The sequence below is a fragment of the Sphaerodactylus townsendi genome, linkage group LG03 (assembly GCF_021028975.2).
Source record: "Sphaerodactylus townsendi isolate TG3544 linkage group LG03, MPM_Stown_v2.3, whole genome shotgun sequence".
NCBI lineage: Eukaryota > Metazoa > Chordata > Lepidosauria > Squamata > Sphaerodactylidae > Sphaerodactylus > Sphaerodactylus townsendi.
The window spans coordinates 65650671-65668946 of NC_059427.1; the positions used below are offsets into that span (position 1 = coordinate 65650671).

Consider the following 18276-nt stretch of genomic DNA (forward strand, 5'->3'; position numbering starts at 1 on the left):
TACAACGACAAATCCCAGGCTCCTTGGAGACAGCCATGCCAATTTTAAACTACTGGCAGTTTAAATGCCATATTTCTGTACCACTGATGTACCCTTGCAGCAGTACTGAGTGGTTTCTGTAATTCTCAGTAAATGAAAGGAGAGAATGGTTCAGGTCTGGGTTTCATAGTAAGGGTGAAAGAGGGAAACTTTCCCCAATAAGGGTTATAGCTGTAGCGAAATTACCATAGGGTTGCTTAACCCCCTTCTCCTATAGCATTATCTTCCTGAGGGTATCCATCCATGAGTTATCCACTGGGGATCCGTTCATAGATTGCCCAACATTTCACCTGGTCTGCCTTCAAGATTCAGTGAGTGCTAAATCCAAAACACTGCTGAAAGTGGCCACCAGATGGCATTGCAGATCTAAAATAAAGAGATGTTCCTATAGGTGCAAGAGTTCCTGTGAGATTCTTTGAGAATATATAAAGGAAAGTAGGGTCAACCTCAGGAGAATACCTCTGCCTGAACAACTATTTCCTGTTGTTTCATTACATTCCTGTTGCTAAATCACCAAGGTTAAGGTCTCTGTTCTTTAAATAGTGCATGCTTTGTTAGACAGCAGTTATGTTTTGGAATTAATGCCTAAATATAGCAGAAGATTATGAGCAAAAGTTACCAATCACATGTGACCACTAAAAGTTGTGGGCAAGAACATGCTACAATAAAAGCATTAGCTTTTAAGGTGCCACAGGGTTTTTATTATATCATAGCAAACCAACAAATCTAGCCTTCTCGAATCTGGGCAAGGTGAACACTATAAAATGTATTACTGTACCCAAATTCATTCTAGCCAATTACACGTTTAAAGGTATTAAATAAATATTAACAGTAGATCAGATATTTCTCACTTTAGGCCTCACTGAGAAACAAGTTTGTTGTTTAATACATTTAAATATTTTTATCATTTCCGCAATTACCGAGGAAGCAATTTTTTAAAAGGGCTAATTATTTTTAAATGACAAAAGGGAGGTAGAAGCAGAAGAAACATTCTTCCTTTTTCCCCCAGACAGGAAGAAACAGATCTTCCCAAATAGTTGCAGCTCCGAGATACCACATCATGTCAAAACAAACAAGGAAAGAATGACTGGTTTATTTACATACAAATTAATACACATTTAATCCATTTAAAATGTATATGATTAATTGACTAAGATTCCTTTAATTAAGAAACAGCCCAAATTCTTTCTTTTCAAAAGAAAGTTTAAGTTACAGCTGACTGAATTTGAGAACACTATATGTTAACTGGATGGTCTAGGCTAGTCAGATTGTCAGATCTCAGAAGATGAGCAGGATTGGGCCAGGTTAGTATTTGGATGGGAGACCATCAAGCAATGCCAGGGTCTCTACGCAGAGGCAGCCAATGGCAAATCACCTCTGAGCATCTCTTGCCTTGAAAACCCTACCAGGACTTGCAGTAAGTTGACGGTGGGTTGATGTCATTTAACACACACATAAAACAGCCCAATCAATTTAACTGGGTTTATTGTTTTTTTTTATTAATCTTTCATGCTGTGAAGGAGCACATGAATAGTTATTGCATAATATATAGCATTATTAATATCTGTTTTAGCAGTCTGAGCAAAATGGATTTATTCAAAAGTTAAAAAGCAGACTTCCCCATCCACATTTCTCAACCACCTAGGCTACCTTTGCAGGAGCACAAATATGAAGCTGTCTTATACCGAATCTCAGACTCTTGGCTTATCAAGGTCAGTAAGTACAGCCTACTTAGACTGGCAACCTCTCTCTGGGGTCCCAGGCACAGGCCTTTCACATCACCAGTACCTGATCTTTTTTGAACTGGGAACTCCCAGTTTCAACCGAGGACCTTCTATATGCTCAGCTATACACCCATGGCCCTACCATGTCTCAACGCTGTTAAGTGGAAGTGTTTCTGCCCAGTACTATCTTTTCAAAGTAAAAACTTCTGTCTTATTTCTCCAGATTTCATAAACCTGTTTCCTTCAACTCTAACCAGTATAACATCCTGTCATTTTCAGTTGCTATTCCAGAATAGTTACTCATTCTCTAGATTTTAAAAAAATCTTCCCAAGTGGTTGCAAAGCTACACACTCAACCAATCATGTTCCAGTTCCTAGTTAATTAAACACCTGTATCTCAGTTTCAAGTAACAAATTATGTATAAGAAAAATCTAAAATATGCATTTAAAAATTCTAAAACTAAACTGGATGAAGTCATTTAATCATTTAAGCCAATTGAAAAATACTTTTGACAGAGATTGTGTGATATAAACATTTAAAATAATAGAGGTCTACCTCTGCAAAACGTTAATTAGTGGATACATCTAAGTACAATCTTGCACATTAGTGTGGGGTAGTGTTTAGTGGTTCTCAACCTGTGGGTCACGACCCTTTGGGAGTCGAATGACTCTTTCACAGGGGTCGCCTAAGATTCTCTGCATCAGTGTTCTCTATCTGTAAAATGGATAAATTTTAGGGCTGGGGGTCACCACAACATGAGGAACTGTATTAAAGGGTCGTGGCATTAGGAAGGTTGAGAACCACTGGTTTAAAGTACTAGATTAGGCCTGCAGGGAGGTTCAGGTTCAAATTTCAACTCACCATGAAATTTACTGGGTCACTTTGCCCAGACCCCCTTCAACTTAACTTACCTCACAGGTTTGTTGTGAATGCCAGTGGAAAAAGGGAGAACGGTCCATTGGTAGACTTACCCTGAAGGGGCCTTCTCCTGGTCTATACTATTAGGGCATTCCTGACGGGGTGATTCCTAGCTCATTCTCAGGGAGGCAGGACCTAATTTTGTTGTCACTTCCTGAGGAGGGCTTAATCACCCTTCCTGGATCCAGTATTTTGGAGTAACGGAGTAGTATAGTGCAATATCTCAAACATTTAAGAAAGGTAAAACATTAGGAAGTAACAACATATAACATCTGGTAACTGAGGCAACAAGCCTAAAACATGTGCTCCTAAGTAATTTTGTCTAATAGACTAATGTATGGTTGCGTGAGCTTCATTATTCTTTAGTACCGTTATGGTGAATGATCTGTTGCCAGGGCCAGGGTTACCAGCCGGCGTCCAGGAGAAGGCCCCTTCAGGCAGCCCACCAATGGACCGCTTCTCCTGGAGGCTTGTGGCCTGGTGATCCTGATTGTAATCTCCCAGGAGCAGTGTCCCCATCGGGTGGGATCATTCACCTAATATGTGTTCTAACATTCCCGGGTGGTCGAAAACTGTGTCATTATCGGCTTTGGATTGTAGCCTATAGTGCTTGATCAAATGACGCCGCGGAGGACCACGTGAAGCTGCTTTGCAGATGTCCTGCATCGGGATTTGACGCCTGAAAGCTGCATTTGTTGCGGCGCTTCTGGTGGAGTGGTGTGCCGCAATTCTGGGTGGGAATCGAATGTTGGATGATTTATAGGCTTCGGTGATGCAGTTTCTGATGTTTGAGCTGATGGCAGCTCTGGACATCTGGGGTCTCGAGCTGGGAGCTAAGACATTGATAAATAGGGACTCGGGTCTTTCTGATGTCCCTCGGTGCGTATGTAATGTATGCCTTTGAGTGTTCTTCTAATGCCTAAGGTGTGCCAGAGGTGACTCCCTTTGGATGTTTTGGTTTGTGTTATGTTCACGCAGCCGCAATTTCTTGCCCGAGGTGAAAGGAGTGATCCCACTTTGGGAACAAAGGTTAATTCTAGACGAGGGACCACTTTGCAGCCAGGAAAACGCAGAGTTGAGAGCCGAGAGACAGAGCACGCAGCCCAGAAACTTTCCTTTGCTGAGGTGCATGGCTATCAGGAAGAGGAGTTTCATCCTGAGCCATTTACTAGGGGCACTGTCTGAATGGGCCCTGAATGGGTGTTTTGTTAGCGCGTGGAGCACGGTGCTTTAGTTTCCATGAGGGTAAGCGATGAATTACGGGAGGTTGGGTCTGGCGCACTCCTCTTTTAGGAATCTAAGGATGTCTGGGTGTCGGGAGGCAGGGACACCTTGCAAACGTGATCCGCGACCGTGGATAAGGCGGCCACTCATCTTTTGAGGGTTGCGCTTCGGAGTCCTTTTATCGGCCCCCTCGTGGTGGAACGCCAGAACTTGGGGAACCTTGGGGCGAAAGGGATCTATATGATTTTTATTTGCCCACTTGGTGAATATCTCCACGAGGAGTCATAGATGCGGAGAGTGGATGGGCGACGGGCGGCGATGATGGTATTAATAACCTTCTGCTATCCCTTCCTCTCTGTGGGTTTCGCCTGCAAGTGCCAGGCGGTGGAGGGCAGAACCATTCTGGCTTGTAATGCGATGGGCCCTTGAGAAAAAGCATGTTTGGGAGGTGCTGGAAGGTGAAGCGGGGGCTAACAGACAGTTGTAGAAAATGGACGAAAACCATGGTCTTCTTTGGCCACCATTAGGGTACCAGTATGACTTCAGCCTCTTCCTTCCAGATCTTTCTCAGGAGCTTGGGGAGAACAGGTACCGGTGGGAAGGCATACATCAGGCCCGGAGGCCATGAGGTGGTCAGGGCGCCCGTGGCCGTAATGCAACGGGATGGTAGTATCTGGTCAGGAAATGTCGGCAGCCGATGATTTTGATGCGATGCGAACAGGTCTACCTGGGGCGCCCCGAAGCTTCTGGCATATTAGCAGGAATATTGACGGATGTAGTTTCCATTCTGCTTCCGAGATGGTTTGACGGCTCAGCCAGTCGGGCTCTCACATTGAGGTTCCCTCTGATATGCTCTGCGGCGGAGGAGTGATCTGAGGTGTCTCTCTGCCCAGGTCAGGATGGTGACAGACTCCCTGGTGTAGCTGGGCTGGACCTCGATCCCCCTTGATTGCTGAGGCAGCCCGGCCGCCACATTGTCGGTCCTGACCAGGACGTGTTGACCTCGGAGGTGGTGTTGGAAGTGCTGAAGTGCAAGCCGGATGGCCACCAGTTCCAGGAGGTTGATGGGGAGACGTGGCTTGAGCGGGGCTCCAGGCCCTGGGCTACCTGGTCTCTGAGGGAGGCTCCCCATCCCTCGGCGCTGGCATCTGTGAAAACCTTCCTGCACCTTGTTGTCGTGGAAGGTATACTTTGCCTGTGGATAGGTTCTTGATCTCGGGGACCACCAGATGAGACTGTGTTTGACTCTGAGTCGGTGAGAGTACATTACTGTTTTCTATGCAGGGAAGCCGCTCTAGATCCCGGGGTGGTTCCCCTTGCCTGGACCGGGAAGTACTGGGCCGGGTCTGATTCAGAGTCGTTGGGTCCCTCTTGGTGTTCTGTGTCCTCCCCACCCCCGCCCTCTGCAGAGGAGCCGGAGCGCTCTCTGCCTAAATCCTCTGTTTGGGTTTGGGGGGGGGGTGCGGGGGCAGTTACAGAGCTTCGCCAGCCGCGTCCTGAGTAAGGACGCTATGCTCTGAGCCGCAGCCGAGGCCTCCCGCCTCCGCTGCCAGCCGCTTTGCCGCTGGCCGGGCCGCTAGCCTGGGGCCGCTTTTGTTCCAGCCTTTTTTCCGCCTCCAGGGGAGGCGGAGGGCAATGGCTACCGGTGGGTTCTCGGTGGTTGGCGGGCTTAATTTGGGGCTTTGGGGAGCAAGACCCGGTGTCGGCAGTCGGGCGAGCCGGGCCGACGCTGCGCCAGAAGCGTGGTCAGCCGCGCGGCTGTCCCTTCTGCAGCGACCTTCCCAAGGCCTCTCGCGGCGGAGAGAAGGGAACGCAGGGAGTGCGCCATTGGCGCCTATGCGCGGGTGTGGCTCTCATCCCTTTAAGGATTTGGGCTGAAGGGGGGGGGGGGGGAACAGTACAACACTTACACTTACTGACGAGAAGACAAGACTAGACAGACTGAGAAGGAAAAAAAATACTTGTTTGCCTAAAGGGCTTGGAGCACTGGACAAGCCCTGCACTCCCTATCTAGGCAGGAACAATACTGGATCCAGGAAGGGTGATTAAGCCCTCCTCAGGAAGTGACAACAAAATTAGGTCCTGCCTCCCTGAGAATGAGCTAGGAATCACCCAATCAGGATGCCCGAGCCTCACCTCCAGGAGAACCATGTTTGCTGCCCTTAGCTCCTTGGAGGATAAAGCCAATCGATCTAACCAACAGCATGGCTACTACCAGACAAAAATGAACCCAACTTGAGAAGTTTCTTGTACTTACGGGGGAGTTGTCAGGTGACCAGGAGATGAAGAGCCACTCATAGCCCTGTGCATTCTGACTGTCCAGCCGGTAGAGAATGTAACAAGGCTGCAGTTCATCCAGTAAGGGTAAAACAAAGGAGTCATAGTCCTTATCCCAACGCCGAGATAATTCTTTGTAGGCTCCCAGCACCAGCTGTTCTGAAAGGCAAGTGGGTAAGAATAATACCAGTGAGCAGAAGCGATGCCATATAGTTACGTGGCATAGATAACCCAAAATTAAGTCCTGGGAATTTAACCCCTTAAGATGCGTTGGTGCAGCCCAAATGTTGCAGACGGAATTTTCAGCCGTTCAGCTTTCCTTGCAAAGAGAGGTCCCTCTAGGTTTCAGGTTCACAGTTTAGATTTGAGAACTACTTGATGATAATAGCTGACTTCCCAGGGCTGAACCAGCTGACAGTCCTGCCTTAGAGCATGAAAAAGAAAGTGCGATTGTTTTTTGTTCTTTGGCAACAAACCAAACAAAAACCCTGCACCCAGACTGTATATTTAATAATACTGGGGGGATGGGAATAACAGTGCACCATCACTTTCCCCACAGCCCCAGTCCAAAACTTCACAAGCATCAATGTGTATGTGGCCTTCCCATGCAGAGGAGGGTTTTCTCCACTTACAACAGTGTCAGGAACTATAAAGACAATGAAGATGTGTACCCTGCCATTGCTCATCTTTGGGACATACCCTTCCCCATCATTCAGCTAAGTGTGTGGTGGCCAGCCACACAAACGGCTCCTCTGTGGTGGGATGCACCTTATCCTGATGGAACAAACCCCCTGTGGAGAAGAAGGATCCATTGAGGCAATTAGGGAAAACCACATTTGAACAGGAACTCTTTGAGACCACAGGAGCATCTCAGCTGGAATGCACAAGTTTATAAGAAGACAGACAGAAGGGGAAGTGTTGGAAACCTCAAGAAACATCTAACTCCTTCTTACCCCTGCAGCTATGGTGCCATCACCGGGCTCTTAATGCAACTGAGGAAAGAGGAGTGCTTTAAAATAAGGGTAATCACTGCTAAGGCTTCTTGCTGACATATGTTAAGTTAGCATACAGAGCCTGAATGTAAGCTCCATGTAAGGTCATGGGCAATCTTGTTTACACGGACAAAATGGAATCATCAGGCAGATTGCAAACTACAAAACGAATGAAGTTCTTCTGAAAAGAAGCCAATCATTTTCAATCAGAGAAGTGATTTTACCACTGACCAATTGTAGTAGCAAGGAGCCCTGCTAGAAGAACCTTGTTGGGCTTGTACCACTTCAGGTACGTGGGGGGAATGCTGACCTGAATGCTCTCCTGTGTAGAGGAGGAATCACTGTAAATCACATGCTTTGCTTTGCTTTGCGTGCAGAACATCTCAGGCTCAAGTATCTCTGATTAAAAGGTTTTAGGTAGCAGGACAAGAGACATTAGAGAGTCTCTGGACTATGTGGACCAAGGGCTTGATTCAGTGTAAAGCAGTTCTGTGTATTTTTGGAATCAAAAAACTTCCTGGCCTCTGCTAGATCTCTATACCTGTGAGAGAGTGAGGCTAGAACCAAAAGGGCTGGACAACATCATTGTTCTGCATGTGTGTATCAGCTCTTGCACAGAGCTACAACAAACATAACAGACTGACTAATAACTAGGGCTGCCATCAGGAACCCCGTGGTCACCGCCTTGACAGGGAAGTGGTATCTGTCGATTGCATCACTTGTTTTGTTTCTATGTAGATCAGTTTTCCAAGAAGGCAAAACCCAGCTAAGTCCCTCTGGAGCCTTCCTGCTCTCCAAACTCCTGCTCTTTCTTGCTCATAAACAAAAACAAGAAGCCAAGAAGGTCAAGGCCCTTGCCAGAAGTCACAGTGACCACAGCAACACTGACTTACTGAACATGTCAAACATGGCTGACTCCCTGTCAGTCTGAAGGACCCAGACCTAATCTGGCCCATTGCCTGCTTTTTCCATAACCAAATCAACTCTGCCAAGGCCAGCAATACCTTAAGGACGGGGAAGAGACATAGCAATTAATAATATGGGTGTCATTGTGCATTTAAAAGGTGAAGGCAGTCCCCTGCACAAGCACCAAGTAATTACTGACCCAAGGGATGACATCACATCATGGCATTTATTAGGTGGATTGTGAATTTACAAGGCTGCAAAAAGAGCCACGGAAACTTTCACTTCTCCTACACAGGATGCCTGATACAGTTTCACCTAGCAGCGATTTCCTGCTCCCGCCCTGGCTGTTGCTTATACCACCCTGGCAAATTTGCATTTGCTGACAAAGCAGCCAGGATTTAACCATTTGTAAGTCAGCTTTATTTCCATTGAGCTCACTGCACCATAACTTTGAGATCACAGCACAAACATTTTGGCAACAAAAGTGAGTTAGTCTGTAAGGACTTTTGTTTTTGCTGCAGAAGATTGATATGGTTGCCCCACTAGTATGTATTTTTATTCCACTGCATAAAAATAACAGATAGTTTGAGAAACAGAGGGCAAACTGTCCTGTGATGCAAGGCTAGAGCTTCATTCAACCAACCTGCTTCTCATCTAACATGACAGCAATACTTGCTCAATCCCCCTGGCGCAATATGAGAATGCAACTATAATTACAAAAAAGGGAATGACGCTCTTCCTGGCTTTATTTCACCATGCTACCAAGCTTGTTATCCATCCTAATCCCACACAGAAGCATCAGTGAGAGTCAGTGGACCAACATGAGAGAGAAATTGGGAGTGTGTAGCTGTTGGAAACATGGAGAAAGCAACTATTGAGGGATTAAAGTGTTTTGTGTGTGTGTTTAAGAAGCTAACTGGAGCACATTCATCTTTACTGATCTTCTGGCAAACCAGGTGATAAACAAGTAGCAGAATTTGTCTTGATTCTCCCATAATTTTCAGTTTGGTTTTCTGCTCCATTTTAAACAACTGTCTTTCCTGAACTCTGAACTTCACTGAAAAGCTACAAATGCAGTTTCAGTCTAGAAAGGGTCTCACCATGCAGATTCTTCTATTGGGACTTCTTGACTTTATTCTTGCACAAGAACATAAAGCAGCCTCACTGAGACAGACCTATGGGACTATTAGTTCAAGGGTCCATTTCACACTGTGGTCAATCAGGTGCCTCTGAGTGGCCTGCAGGCAGGGTGTGGCAAGCGATCTTCACCTTTAGTCTAAAATGAAACAGTTCAGGGATGACTATGTCATGTGATCAATGTGTATTAGGATCTTATGGCAGTACAAGTGGGGCAGTCACATTTCGGCTGTGTTTCATCACATTAAAATGCCTCATATTCCAAAACAAATGCCATCCTTCCAGTTAGCTACTCAAAGAAGGGCAACAACCTCTGGTGAACCACTGAGGAAAGCAAAGGTAGGATGATGCAATTTGTACTTCCTTTTCTTCAAACTGTAGCTATAATTGTATAATGTTGATTGACCAGTTAGACCAATTGCTTAAAAGTTATTTGATCAACAAAAATGCTAGCCCTGATTAAGTGGGCAAAACATTTTTAGACGGTTAATCATTTTAATTTGAGAACTTACATAAAATTGTAAATGGCAGTTATATTAAAGGATGCTATGACTGATGAACTTAGTCATAAAATTGTTAATGACAACGGTTAGCAATGCCATTTGCAACTGCCATTTTTTATTTCTATTTTCCACCACTTCAGAGATGTAAATTTATCTTTCCACAGAATCTCCCCATGACTCACATCTAATCCGTTCCCCAAGGAGGGAAGACAGTGCCCCGCCTGGAGTAGAATTATTCAATGGAAGATCATTTTTCTGACTGTCATGAGAAGTACCAATAAGTTAAGATAACTATTTGCATTTGGAAGTCTCCTAATGTGCTTGTTAATTCTTCCCCAGTAGTGCAGATTCAGGGAACTGTGACTGGCGGATTCCGCATGGGTCAAAACCAGCAGTGTGAAAACGGTGTCAAAATGGTTTAAAACAGTATAACAGGGTTTACACCATTTTCATACTGCTGTTTTTGGCCCATGCAGAATCCAACAGTGAATGCCTCTAAAGAGTAGGCCAATCTAGGCTGGGGGGGGTCTGATACCTCATCCAAGAGAATCTGCTTCCTAAGAAAGCATCTCAAAAAAGGATTATGGAGGTATACCTAGTAAAAAGACAGAGGTGCAACTGGGCCAGTGGGGGCTCTAGTCTACCATAGACATTTACTTCCCTTCCCTCACAAACAGCAGAGAATGCCTTTTCTAATACTGATATGTGTGTCACATCAGATTTTTAAAAAGTCACAGCTATTATTTGCATGCAAATAATGTATTTTTATTTATGTATTTTAATCAAATTAACCAACCAGCGCTTCTTTAATACTGCTACTATTTTAAGTGGTTTTTTAAAAGAAGCAAAATGCTGCAAGAATATTTTGAAGTAACTTGTAAGATTATACCAAAAGGCACACAACAGGCCCCTCCGCACTGTAGGATTTGACCTTAGTTCGACGTAGGTCCGACCTGGGTACTCCACACAGCCGTAGCGTTTGACTCATGTCTGTCTCTGCTCCCCACCCCTCACCGTCAAATTTTTGAGCTCGACTGGGAGGTACAACTTTCTGGCGAACTCGGGTTGCACTCAAGCTGAAGCCGGCGGAGTGCGGAATCTCCCTCGCCTTGACTCTGCCAGCCAGCCAATCACAGTGCAGTATTTCGGTCATGCACAGAATGGGAGACTCGTGGCGGCAGTGAGAAGCGCGCCTTTTAAAAAATCCTCCTATGTAACTCCTACGTCGGTAAACGAAAAAAAGGGACGCACACTAACATTTCCCGCCATAGAACGGCAGCCAATCGGGAATGAGGAGCGGAAGATGTGAGGAGGTAATCCCGCCCTCTGAACTCAGCTTCAGAAACATGAGCCAGCTGCTGTGCAGTGTAATAGAGGAGTCGAGCTCAGGTAATGATTTCTGAAGACACGAGTCGAACCCTAGCTACCTCTGCTGTGTGGAGGGGCCCCTTGAGTGCGATAGCTATAAAGGGGTTCATCCAATTACATTAACAGTATTCAGGTCTGCTCTTCCAGTTGGACAGAACAAGGTTTTTTCAACACACTATCACACTCAATCACAACCATTTTATCCTAAGATAAAAGATTTGTTTAATTTACCTAAAGGTAATGCTATCCCAACAAACACTGAAGTGACTTGTTGAGAAGGCATGGAAGGAGAACACAGGGTTGAAAGGACAGGAGACTGCAAAATAATATTACTAATTTAGTAGCACGCACCACCTGGAAGTGCATGGCTGTAGAATGCACTTAGCACCTGTAACATGTGCAGAATAAAGACAATTAAATATGAAAAGTACCCATGTAGACAGCAGCCCCGGAGTTATGGACACAATTCTGGCATCAGAGCAGGATTTAGAAGTATTTTCTTGCTCTGTTTTTCATCTTGCTTCTCATCATGTTGAATATGTCTATTATTCAAAACGAGCACCACATATACCTCTCATGGATCCGTGGAGGGGTAGGACAACGTTAAACATAATGTGGGAGATGTGAATCACCCAATACATGATAGACATGCATGCCAAAGAGCCACAGCCAAGCAGCTCCTTGATGAATGTCTAACCTCAACATTTGGAGATGTCCATTATCTCATTCACAATTTTTTATACAGGCAAAAACAAACATAATAGAACCTTTTAAATTTGCATATTTTTAAAGAGATCTGATCTCCAACTGTCGCTTTCTACCCATTTTGTATAATTGCATTTCAAATCCCTGCTGCACCAAAACTCACTCATATCTTAAAAGCAGTGACTAGGAACCAGAAACTGAGTCTGGTTAAAAAAAAAAATTCTACCTGATTCATCAATGCATAGAAGAGAGGCAGATACACTAGCAATAAAAAAAATTGAATTGTCAGGATTCTTCACACAAGACCTGAACCATCTCTCTCATTCTCAGGAAACAATATAAGCAACAGTCTATACATGCCACAACTAAACAATGCTAGCGTTTCAACAACACTAAAAAAGTATTGGCAGTTTTTCACTGTCTACAGCAGTTCCCCTGCCAGAATGTTGCTGATCTCTGCAGCTAGTACGTTTCAGCAGAAGGAACTTGGCTTCCACTAAGTTCCACCCTGCTTACAATTAACTGATCTGAAATAGACAATTACAGCTTGGCAGAGGAATTGTTGATGTTTGCAATTACATATTTAAGATAGTCTGCAATGCATACAAGGAATCATAAACCATAGCCAGGGTGATACAATCTGCACCTCCATACAAACACAGAGTATACAAATTGGTACACAATGTAGCTTTGTGAGAATCTCAATTTCCACATAAAGAAGGGAAGGGGGGGGGACAAAAAAAGGCTGTATTTGAAAGTGTCTGGCATTACCAAAATTATCAGAACTGCCACCCATACACCAAATTCATGCAGCTTTGTGTAATTTACACAGGCTGCCCTATTCAGCTTCTTTGAACATGGATTAATTTGAGATGGCATTCTGCTGTTGATGTTTTAAACACAGAATACTGACAGCACTTTATTTTCCCCCTCATCATAGCTTTTTGTTACCAGGGTCCACCTAAACCATCCACACATCTAGAAGGATTTAGTACAAGCTTCAGGAATCAACTTCCGTTTGGTTCAGCAGCCGTTTCAACCTGTTTTGTTTCCATCTGACAGCTTAGCTGAGTATCCGCAGGACAGCTTAATCTTTAATACTGAAATCTCTCTAGAGTGGCAAACAGGAAAACACATGTTAGAGAATACTATTGAAATATGAATGCTAAAAGAATGCATGGTTATGATTCTCTTTTTCAAGGCTGTGGGACTGTTGCTCAGTATTTTCACCACAGTGTCCTGTGAACCCCAGGAATCAACATTGCCTAGGAATGAATCTGCTGAAGGAAGAGAAATGCAGAAAAGGTCTACGATCATCAGTGCCTTGATAATAGGTTGATACATCAGACTTCACAAATCCAAGACAAAAACATATTCATATAAGGTACAATTACTGTTAAACCACCATTTCTCCCCCACTCCCGCATGTGCAAGCATACACATCCCATCCAATTAGGTGAAACCCATAAAAACAATCTAATGATTAAAAATTCTCCCACACATATAATGGGGGGGGGGGAGGTCTTTATGATATATACTGCCCACTCTTTTGATTCCCTTCTTGTTTTCATAGATTCGGATCCTTGAAGTGTGCACATAAAAAGTGGAGGGAATTATAGAAGATAAGTGGCAAAATAAGTCCCTGAATCTGCTCATAGCCAAAGCAATTTAAAGCACCAAAAACTTTGGATCTAACTCAGGAAACTGGCAAGGAAGACAAACAAACATGAACATTTTGTCATGTTAATTTACTTCTGCATCACAACGAGAACAAAGGGAGTCAAAACCATGTTCTCTATAAGTGTCTCAAACAAAAAAGTGAAGGGAATCACTGAGCCTCACCTAATGTATAGGGTTGTTGTGATGATAAAATGTGGGTGTGAGGGACCAGGTACACAGCTTTTTGAAGAATAAATGGGATTTGGAAAATAAACAAATAAATGACTAATCTATCTGCAAACAGCTGGGGATCCAAAGGTGGGATCTTACTGAATGATAACTACTATCCAATAGGAAGTACAGAGCTTAATACAAGCTGATTTTTTAAGAGAGGGCATGAAGAAAAGTTAAGAGGAGTTCTTTCAGACAGCCTCTGAAATAATAAATATGGAAACTGAGTGCTGTGGGCAGCCAGAACTTGCCCATGAAGAAAACTATGTCTGTGTATCAATCCTTCCAAATCATGAATCACAATTACAAATCCATATCAGTCAACACAATCTATAATAGAACAAATTGAAAATTTGAATCTTTTTTGGGCTACAAGATTAACAAGAAGAAAACAAAAATCATACTGAAATTTTTATCAAAGGAAAAAGACTAGGCAATCATTAGGGTCACTGGCTGTGATGTGACAAAAATTGTAAACTGGTCAAACCCAAAAGTAACTGGTCAAAGTGATACATTATTCAAAGATAATTACAAAAAGACATGGGCTAGAATTCAAGAATAAATGCAAATATGGACTATATGAAACTGTCATGGTTAGGAGGAGGAGGAAGAAGGAGAGCTGGATTTATATCCCCCCCCCCCTCTCCTGTAAGGAGACTCATAGGGGCTTATAATGTCCTTTCCCTTCCCCCCTCACAACAAACACCCTGTGAGGCAGGTGGGGTTGAGAGAGCTCTGAAGAACTGTGACTAGCCCAAGGTCACCCAGCTGGGAAATGCTGGAGTGCATAAGCTAATCTAATTCACCAGATAAGCTTCCACAGCTCTAGTGGCAGAGCAGGGAATCAGGGAATCAAACCCAGTCCTCCAGATTAGAGTGCACCTGCTCTTAACCACTACATCACCTTCAAAACGAGCATCCTACCAAAGTTGAACTTTTTATTTCAAATGTTACCAATTCATTTACAACATCCCCCACCCCAAAAAGAATAGCAGAAAAATATATAAATGTATCTGAATTGGCAAAAAGCCAAGAATTAGATTTAAAGTTTTACAAGATGAGAAAAAGAGAATAGATTTGGCAGTACCCAATATTAAACTATATTATCAAGCAGCTGGCTTAGTTTAGATTGCAGATGGGATCAAAAACCCAGATCAGAGAATAATAAAATTAGAGACAGCTGGATTGAAAGGAGGTTTACATAGTCAGTTAAGGCAGAAAAATCAACCAAGGAAAAAATATAAATCCAAAGGATAATCATTTTATAAGAGATGGACGATTAAAAATTTGAGATAAAACAAGAGTCAGTTCTCCAGTACGTCCATTAATGTCACCTATTGCAGCACATTATGATAAGAACATGATGAAAGGTACCAACCTTATAAGACAACAGGACATGATAGATGCGCAAGGAAAAATCAAATCCTGGCAATTAATTTAAAAAATGCAATAGCTATTATAAAGTAGCCTCAAGACTAAAAAAGGAAATCAATTGAGCAAGAGGTGTGATAACAGAATGTGAAGAGGAAATTTAGCAGCACAAAGAACATTTATCACAGTTATATAAACATTTATATAAACTTCTAGTTCAATGTGATACAGAAACAGAACAAGTGGAAACATGTATGATTAAATGGATGCAAAACTTCGAGGAAGAGATACCTTTTCAACAATGGGAATCTTTATGGACAAAAGGAATAAAATTCACAGATTGTCAAACTTTAAAAGAATATGGATACAAGATATTTTATTACTCTGAAAGACACCGAGAAGATGAATAAGAATTACAAAGGAAAACAGTTGAAATGCAAAGAAGCTGATGGCTCCTTTTATCACATGTGGTGGTCATCCAGAAAAGTGCTTTTTTAAAAAAGAGATACATGCAGATATACAAAACATTTTAAAGATTAAATTGGCTATGGATGCCAAGACTAGGTTAGTAGGTGTATTATCAAAGAACATTTCAAGAAACTCAGAAGAACTGTTTCAATATCAATATCAACAGCTGCTAAACGGTACTTGCAACAAAATGGAATGCAGAAGAATACACTATCTTAGAAAATTGGGAATATAAATCAACCTAATATGCAATAATGGCTAAATTAACAAATTATGTTAATAACAGCCCAATCCGGGCCAGTGGGGTATCTATTGTGGAACCGGCACAGGGTCACATCAAAGTGGGTATCCGTCAAGCGCACAAATCAAGGTCAGGTCAGTAGGAAACAAGCAGAAGCCATGGCACACACCCAAAGTCAAGCCAGGAGACAAGCAAGCAGGAGCTGTAGCACAAACAGAAGTTTGGTCAGGAGCATTCAGCACATCAAAGTCAGCGGCACATGCATAAAGTAGAGACAATGCCACCACATGGCAGCTCCTTCCTTGGCCTCTTTGAAGCCAGATGCTCACCATACTGTGCACCTGATTCATGCATCAGACCTGGTCCTGCAAGCACTCTCCGTCATAGAAGAGGCCTGGCCAATGCTGAGCAGCCAAGTGAGCGCTGTGTCTCTGCTCATGTAAGCCACGGCACAGCTTTCTCTGGTGCAGCTCGCAGGGTTCGGGAGAAATTGGGGGGAGGTGTGCCAGTGTCGAGAACCCTGCATCTGGTCTGGTACTGGGGGGCTGAAGGCATTCTGAGCTTGTGCCTGGCTGAGGGTTTCCGGGCTTGTGCCTGGCTGTGGCTCTGAGTCTGGCCCTCCAAGGACTGTCTCATCTGGTCCTGCATGGACTGGTATCTCTGCTCGTGGCTAAGGAAAGTGTGTGATGCCAGTGTCTAATACCTCATCTGAGGAGTCCTCAGGGTCACCTGGCATAGAAAGGGACAAATTACGCTAATAGGGTCAGCGAACTCATGGGCGGAGGGGTGCTGTGCAAGTCTTCAGTTCCCAAACCAAAAAGTCCAGGTTGTGACGGCATCCATCAGGTGCAAGATCTCGCACCAGTGGGGTGGGGACAGTTCAGGGGCACTTCCAGAGGTGGAGTCGACTGCAGTTGGCTTCCAAAGGACATTCAACTCATGAATGTGTCCCATGGGAGAGGCAGAATTATAACACAAAAAGCATGTTGTAACTGTAGCTACAATGGGGTTTCGGGGCAGCAGGACTTTTCCTCCATTTTCACTCTTTCTGTGCCACCCAAAATTCCTTTGGAAGCAGCAGGACTACAGTGCTGTGGAGCCATCCTTGGCTGCTGCACACTCTCCCCTCCCACGGATTGGGCTTTGTTACCCAGTTTTCACAGGTTATGAACTTATTTTTAAGAGAATCTCCACCAGCTGCTAAGAGTGTAACAGCACACAAATATCTTTAAAACAGCAATGGGGAAAATAACTCAGCTTGGCAATGCTTTGAGGAAACAGCTCACTTGGCAATGCGAAAGGCAGACTGGGAGGGGATCTTTTAGACTAAGTATATGGGGAAATATAGCATGGAGCGTTCCACAGAGTAATACAAGGAGTCCAAATTGAGTTTTAAATGTTTATATAAATTTGGTTTCAAACACACATACAGGAAGATATGGAGGCACATACACACAAGTTCCTAGAGATATAAAAGCGTGAGAAAAATAGGTTTGGATGACAGAGAGGGAATTGGGAAGCAGCAGGGTGATACATTACCTAATGGTTCCAATGCAGCAGATGAAGTAGAAGACAGGGACTCTATGCCAGCACAGAGATCCAGTAGAAGGATGATATCATGTCTCACACCAACTTGACCAAGGGAGGTTCAAGTCAGAAATGAACAATGGGCTCAACGTGAGCAGGGCTTTTATAGGATGGATTGCTAGTTTTGTGGGAAAGGAGACCCTTTGCATTAAGTTTTGTTTCCTACAGCTGTGCTGGCTTGCAGGGGCTGAGCTAATCAATAGCTCTATCTATTGTCCTAAACCCAGGGGTTGGTAGCCAATTGTTTCCTTGATTACATTACCTTGAATAGGTGGTTGGAAGAGCAAGTCTCTGGCTATTGTAATTTAGCTGAGGCAGCAAGATTAAATCAGGGATGGGAGCACTTAGGAGCTTTTAGGAACAGCTGAAGGGAAGGAAGGTTGCAGCATCTCAGTTCAAGGGATATTTTATATTTGCAACTCTAATGACTGTAGCTCTGGCTTGGGTGTGAACATCAAGGAGCAAATAAGTAGTTTTATTTCCTACTGACTGTTTGCTATTCTTTGGGCTTGCGGTTAGCCCATTTTATCCTGAGCCACACCATGTATATTTGTTAGCCTTAATATCACTCAGTAATATATCTCACATATACTTTATGTTTATAAATATCCCGGCTTGGATGCGTGATTTACAATGTGGGGTGGAAAGGGGTACATAACAGCTTTAAGAGACCTAACCAAAAATTTTAAGATAAATAGAAAATGTATTTCTCATATTAAGAACATAAGAACAAGCCAGCTGGATCAAACCAGAGTCCATGTAGTCCAGCTCTCTGCTACTCACAGTGGCCCACCAGGTGCCTTTGGGAGCTCCCATATTATTCATGAATAAAAAAGTAATAACAGATAGAGAAGTATATTGCTAATGTTTTATATCTAAACAATAAGTAGTTTGCTTAGGCTCAGTAATGAAAAAAGATTGGGAA

The 18276-nt window shown here is 43.6% G+C and overlaps 1 protein-coding gene across 2 annotated transcripts in view; it reads right to left on the reverse strand.

Moving 5' to 3' along the window:
• TWF2 (twinfilin actin binding protein 2) overlaps positions 1–18276 on the reverse strand; it is a 91039-nt gene that overhangs the window by 30018 nt on the left and 42745 nt on the right. The window contains exon 3 of one of the 2 annotated variants that reach the window (XM_048489927.1): positions 6164–6337. In XM_048489927.1, coding sequence (XP_048345884.1) covers positions 6164–6337 — 174 coding nt within the window. Of the gene's footprint in view, positions 1–6163; positions 6343–18276 lie in introns of both variants that reach the window. The other variant, XM_048489928.1, reaches the window with a different exon arrangement.